Source organism: Vipera ursinii (genome assembly GCF_947247035.1).
Source record: "Vipera ursinii genome assembly, chromosome: 2".
Classification (NCBI taxonomy): domain Eukaryota; kingdom Metazoa; phylum Chordata; class Lepidosauria; order Squamata; family Viperidae; genus Vipera; species Vipera ursinii.
The window spans coordinates 193,481,155-193,487,154 of NC_139513.1; the positions used below are offsets into that span (position 1 = coordinate 193,481,155).

General features: G+C 39.3%; 1 protein-coding gene across 3 annotated transcripts in view; it reads right to left on the minus strand.

Moving 5' to 3' along the window:
* The window catches only part of LOC310634446 (ephrin type-B receptor 5), a 155,831-nt gene that overhangs the window by 59,492 nt on the left and 90,339 nt on the right, over nt 1–6,000 (minus strand). For all 3 annotated transcript variants that reach the window (XM_083352836.1, XM_083352835.1, XM_083352837.1), the window contains exon 6: nt 485–640. In XM_083352836.1, coding sequence (XP_083208962.1) covers nt 485–640 — 156 coding nt within the window. The remainder of the gene's footprint in view (nt 1–484; nt 641–6,000) is intronic.

Genomic DNA, 6,000 nt, shown 5'->3' on the forward strand with positions numbered 1-6,000 from the left:
AGCCACGCCCTGAACTCTATATAAGGGGAATGTCTGGGAGGGCTGGTTTGCTGAAGGCAACCGCTCAGATGGTTCATGTTTCTTAAAGCTCCTGTTTCTTGGTTCGTGTCTTGTTTGTTTTTGTAGCTATAAATTTGGGAGGCGTAATTCCAGCCTCTTGCCGTTTGTAAAGGGGTTGTCCCTGCCTTTTCTGCAGGGCCGGTAGCAGGCTGGTACAGAACACCCTTGTTCTTTCCTTGGTTCTGTACAAGAGGAAGTTCCAAAAGAACATACTTCTCTAATGCATGAAATGTAACAGAACTGGACTAGGGACCTCAGAAATGGAGAGACAAGGGGCTTCAGGAAGAAATGAAAGCACAGGGAAGGAGTCATGGAAGAAGCTGAAGGAAAAAGAGCAAACACAGACCAGGTCAGAAGAAGAATCCAAGATATAAAAGGAAACAGGACCATACTAAGCCAATCCTCCTCATTCTCAGATACTTACTAGTACAGGGGGCATCTGAGACGTCTGAAGAAGCACGGTAATAGTGAGCCTGGCAGCCACATTCCCGGGAACCCGGAATGGAAGCATAACTGTGGGTAGGGCAAGGACTGCAAGGGGCATCTCCCGCTGATGCTTTGAAGGTGCCTCTGGGACAAGCTAAAAATATAAAGGAGACAGAAACAGAGAACAATTGGTTTAATTTCAGCAGATCAGCAACCCTATTTTTTGTTGATTGATTCTATATCCAGCTGCAACATATGACAAAACTGTAGATAGAAAATATCTACACATTCTAATTTCTAAATCTTTACACAATCATTGTATGTACACTGAGAGCTTATGTACCAGAGACAATTTGTTGTGTGTCCAATCACACTTGGGCAATAATCCTATCCTATCCTATCCTATCCTATCCTATCCTATCCTATCCTATCCTATCCTATCCTATCTTATGGAATAATGAGATAATCCATTGCATTAGCAAATATACTGTAGAGCACCAGCATAGCTACCTCCTATGAAGTCTGAGAATGAAATGGTAGTCCTGGGATAACCAAGATTCAAATTCAAATTCTCTCTCTCTCTCTCTCTCTCTCTCTCTCTCTCCCTCCCTCTCCCTCTCCCTCTCTCTCTCTCTCACACACACATACACACAAATATTCAGTTGATCCATCCTCCAGAGTTTCTTTAGATTTAGTTATTAGAAGAGTCACCAAAATATAAGCAATTGGGAAACCAAAATGTATACTGTGGTTACAGTTCCTGCTTGTGATAAGCAAATATATAAAAACAGACTTTTTAAAGTTGTTTTTTTCCAGTAAAGGGAGGGGGGCAATGAAACTCATTTCTGGAATGAAAAATACGGATTGGGAGTTGAATAGATAAGGTATTTCTATGAATTTCAGGAGGAACTGACTTAATCAACACTTGACAGACTAACATATCAATTGAAACTCAACAATTTATCACCTTCTTCAGTTTATGAGTTTTCCAAATGGAGTTTGGAAAAGTGCATAGAAATAATCTAGGGTGGAAATTGACTATTTATCCATCTTCTGCAAATGAACCAAATCCACTGCATATTTTTGATATGTCAAATGAAAACACCTAACATGAAAATCTATCTTAAATGGGTCGTTATTGGCTCAAAGAAACTTGTTAACAGAATAACAGAGTGAGAAGGGACCTTGGTGATCTTCTAGTCCAACCCCCTTCTCAAACAGGAAACCCTGTACCATTTCAGGTGCTATGGCAGCACACTCATTAGAATTCAGTATTGCAGGCTAATTCAGCTCACTTCTAGGAGTTCAATTCTCCCTGGCTCAAGGTTGACTCGGCCTTCCATCCTTCCAAGGTTGGTAAAATGAGGAGCCAAATTGTTGGGGGCAATAGGCTGACTCTGTAAACAGCTTAGAGAGTGCTGTAAAACACTATGAAGTGGTATATAAGTCTAAGTGCTGTTACTTTTGCTATTTTAGACAAATAAATGGTTGTTCAATCTCTTCTTAAAAACTTCCAGTGTTGGGGCTACCACAATTTCTGGAGGCAAGTCATTCCCTAATTAATTGTTCTCACTGTCAGGAAATTTCTCCTTAGTTCTAAACTGGTTCTCTCCTTGATTAGTTTCCATCCATTGCTTCTTGTCCTGCCTTCAGATGTTTTGGATTAATTTGTTACAATTAATCCACTAAAAAAGTTGCATAATCAACATGCTGAGGATATACTACTGTTACTACCGTATTTTCCGGCATATAAGACGACATTTTAACCCATGAAAATCATCTCAAAAGTTGGGGGTCGTCTTATACGCCCAGTCGTCTTATACGCCGGAAAATCAGCAAGCCCAGGAAGGCACACCCTCCCCTCTCACTGTGGAGGAAGCAGGGCAGGCTGGCGTCTGGTGAGAGGGGAGGGTGTGCCTTCCCAGGCTCGCTGATTTTCCGGTGTATAAGATGAAAAATCTTGAAAATCATCTCAAAAGTTGGGGGGTCGTGTTATACGCCCAGTTGTCTTATACGCCGTAAAATACGGTATATTTTCATTAAGAGCAGTTTGGAACCTGAATTTTTGGACCTAAAGTTTATAGAAGCTAACTTAGCATGTCCTAATATAAGCATTATGCTACTATTGCTGTTGCTGTTTAGTTATCTGTAATACCTTTCTACCTTTTTGAGGTTAGGGAAGTCACATATCTGCCTCCAGATTTCTACATAATGGCATTGTGCACTCATGAAATCCATAAAAATGTAGCTCTAATGAGAAAGGAGTTCCAGCCAGTTCTATCCACTTCCACTGACTCCAGTTTTATTCTAAATAAATGTGTTTAAATGCCTTAGGGATGAAAACAAACAAGAACCTGGAATTTGATCTTCTGCTGGAGTCATGAATTTCAAAAGAAGTTACCATGTTAGTCTTTATTTTGCAACAAACTTACATTTATTATAGGATAAGCCACAGTAACACTTTAGCTATTTTAGATCCAAGAAGCAAGTGAACTTACTGGTTTAAAATCATCTGTTATTTGACTGTCAGTTTGCTTCACTTGGACTTTTTAATTTACCATGGTTTTCTTCCATTTAATTTTCTCAGTTTGGTCTATAATTCACCTGCAGCAGTTAGCAGAACTCTAAGCAAGTTGTAAAATAATCATAATAATAATATAAAAAAACCAGGGGAGGAAGATGGGCTTTAGCAGACTGAAAGCTATGGGGGATTTCTGGATTGCAATCCAGCAAACCTATTAAAGAGTGTTAAATTGCTATGCAATGCTGAAATTCTCGATGCAGTCAATGCTGTAGCCCACTTGGGCTTTTTCATATGTAAAACCTCTCTAGCGGTCACATGCTAATGAATACAGCACACTATCTGCTGTGTCTATAATATAATCAAATGCCACACACCAGCACATACTGTAGTGTTTAATTGCAAGAGAACCAGAATGGGTTTGAAAAACCACATCTGATATAGAATGGTGTATATGCCCTGAATATTCTGCTACAGTTTTGAATGTGAGAAGACACATTACATAGTCTTTATATTTGCTTGCTTTTTTAAAAAAAATGAGTCGACTTGTGCCACTCTGGAGCAGTAAGGGTTTAAAAAGAAAAAAGGTTGTGTCAGCTGTATAAAAGCACACTCAGAACCTGACTCTTCCCTTAAACATGGCTAACCGGCGATCCAGTTATAAAACAAATGCAATCCAGAACAATCTTGCCTCAGGTCAAAGATGAACGATGGGTAGAAATGTTGCCAGACTGGTTATGAAGCTTTGAAGATACTCCCACCAGTAAATGTTTATAATATCTCCATTCTGAAGTTTATATAATTCAGAAATTTAAGACAGCAACATTAATGAAATTTATCAAGCTCAGGAGGGGTATGGTATGGGGTGTGGGGGTAGAAATAGCATACTGATGGGAAAATAGTGTCAGAAAATTTCTAAGGGAATGTGCCAGGTGTCATATGAGTGAGCCAAATGCTACAGCACCAAGAAATAAAAACTTGTATAGATTGGCCTCTGGTTATATCAAACTTTGCCAGAGTAACAAAATAGTTAATTAAGTTTACTACAAAGCGATCTCTGGCAATTCCAGTCCATCCCGCTCCTTCACAGTTTGCAGGAGAGATTTACCAGAGCTTAAGTACTTTTCAATTGCTAGTTACAGAATGCCCATCAGGGCAGATTTATTCTAAAGATGGCCTGGAAAACCAACATCCTCAGTTAAATAAAAACAAAACCCCTGGAGCAAAAAGGTTACCATCTGCTCAGTCACCACATGTAGAAAAGTGAAATTAGGAGTTGTTTACTAATTACCTAATCGGCTGCTTCTAATGCAAGTTTTCTCTATCTAGCAACCTCTGGCTCCCCCCCCCTCCAAGATGGCTCTATTAATATAAAGAATATCCAGTTAAATCAAATCAAATATCTTTAATATGATTTAATCAACAATAAAGGCAGGGATCAGGCAAATATGGAATATCTCCATCCAAGAATAACTAAAAAATAATCGAAGCCATAATTATAAGTAGCAACAATGTACAAATCTTTATTAAGCTCTGCTTTAGAGGTGAAATTGGCCAAATAATTGTCAAGAACAAGGAAGCAGAATATCACAAGACAATCAGTTACTTCTGTATTGCTGCTAACCTATTTAGAAGAATCTCACCAAGCTGACTACATTCTCTTGGGAACAACCAGATAAGGCAGAGGTCTTCAAACTTGGCCCTTTTATGACTTGTGGACTTCAACTCCCAGAATTCCTCAGCCAGGTATGCTGGCTAAGAAATTCTGGGAGTTGAAGTCCATAAGTCATAAATGGGCCAAGTTTGAAGACCCTTGAGATAAGGGCTTTAGCAATTTGGGGGGGATTTGCAATTTGCATTGCTTCTTATCCTGCAAGGACTCTAAACTTGCCAACCTCTTCACTCCTTCCCTCACTCTCCTTGCAGATTCCACCACAGTAATGTACTGTTTTCCAAAGAATATCACTGTTAGGCACACTGTGATGTAAAGAAACTGATTCTTGCAAAGCATCCTCCCTGCCTAGATGCACTTACAATTTATCCTGGGTGTCTAGGCCAGGGGTAGGCAACCTCGGCTCTTTTACGACTCATGGACTTCAACTCCCAGAATTCTTTAGCCAGCCAAGCTGGCTCAGGAATTCTGGGAGTTGAAGTCCATGAGTCATAAAAGAGCCGAGGTTGCCTACCCCTGGTCTAGGCAATTAGCAATTTAAAAATGTGGGCATCACCCAAAATGGTTTATGCTAGAATAAGAGGAGTAACACTAGTTAGCAGATTCATACGGTTCTGAGAGCCATTAGATGAGTAGTTTAAACCTGGAGCTCATGGAATGCCTTTGATTTTGTAATTGTCTTGTGCTGGAAATCAGAAATATTTTTTAAGATAACATGATGCCTCCTTCCTTCCTCCCCACTGAAATGAGCATTTGGAGAAAGAGAACCACATCTTATCCTAACCATTTTTTCTTCCTCACCACTGGTCTTTCAAAACTGCTTTCCTTCCAAGAAGCTTCAAAAAAACCAGCAAATTACAGAATGAGGTTAGAAAAAGATAATTTCAAGCATACTTGGGAGGAATTTTTATATATAAGGCTGGCTCCCCCCTCCCAACTTATACAAAGGCAAATGTGTCTAATATGTGGCAAGGTGTGAATTGGCTCCCAAATCTGCATGCTTTTGAGTTGTTTTAAAACTTATTTGAGTAGAGGTATAAATCTTTGGGGGAAAGGAGAACATTATGTAAAGCCGAGTGAAAAATACATCTATAATACAGCTGGGAATCACACATCATTATTATTGAACAGTTTGAGTGCACACATCCTTTGAATGTCATTTATATACTGTAGTAATATTCTCCTAGGAAAATGTTTCCCTTTTGACATGCACTGGGGTCTAATTTGCAATGAAATATAGGTACACTTTTTTTTTTCTTTTCCAATCTGCCAGTTTGGTTTAGACTCTCATTTGTTCCAGATTCTGGACACATTTCATAAG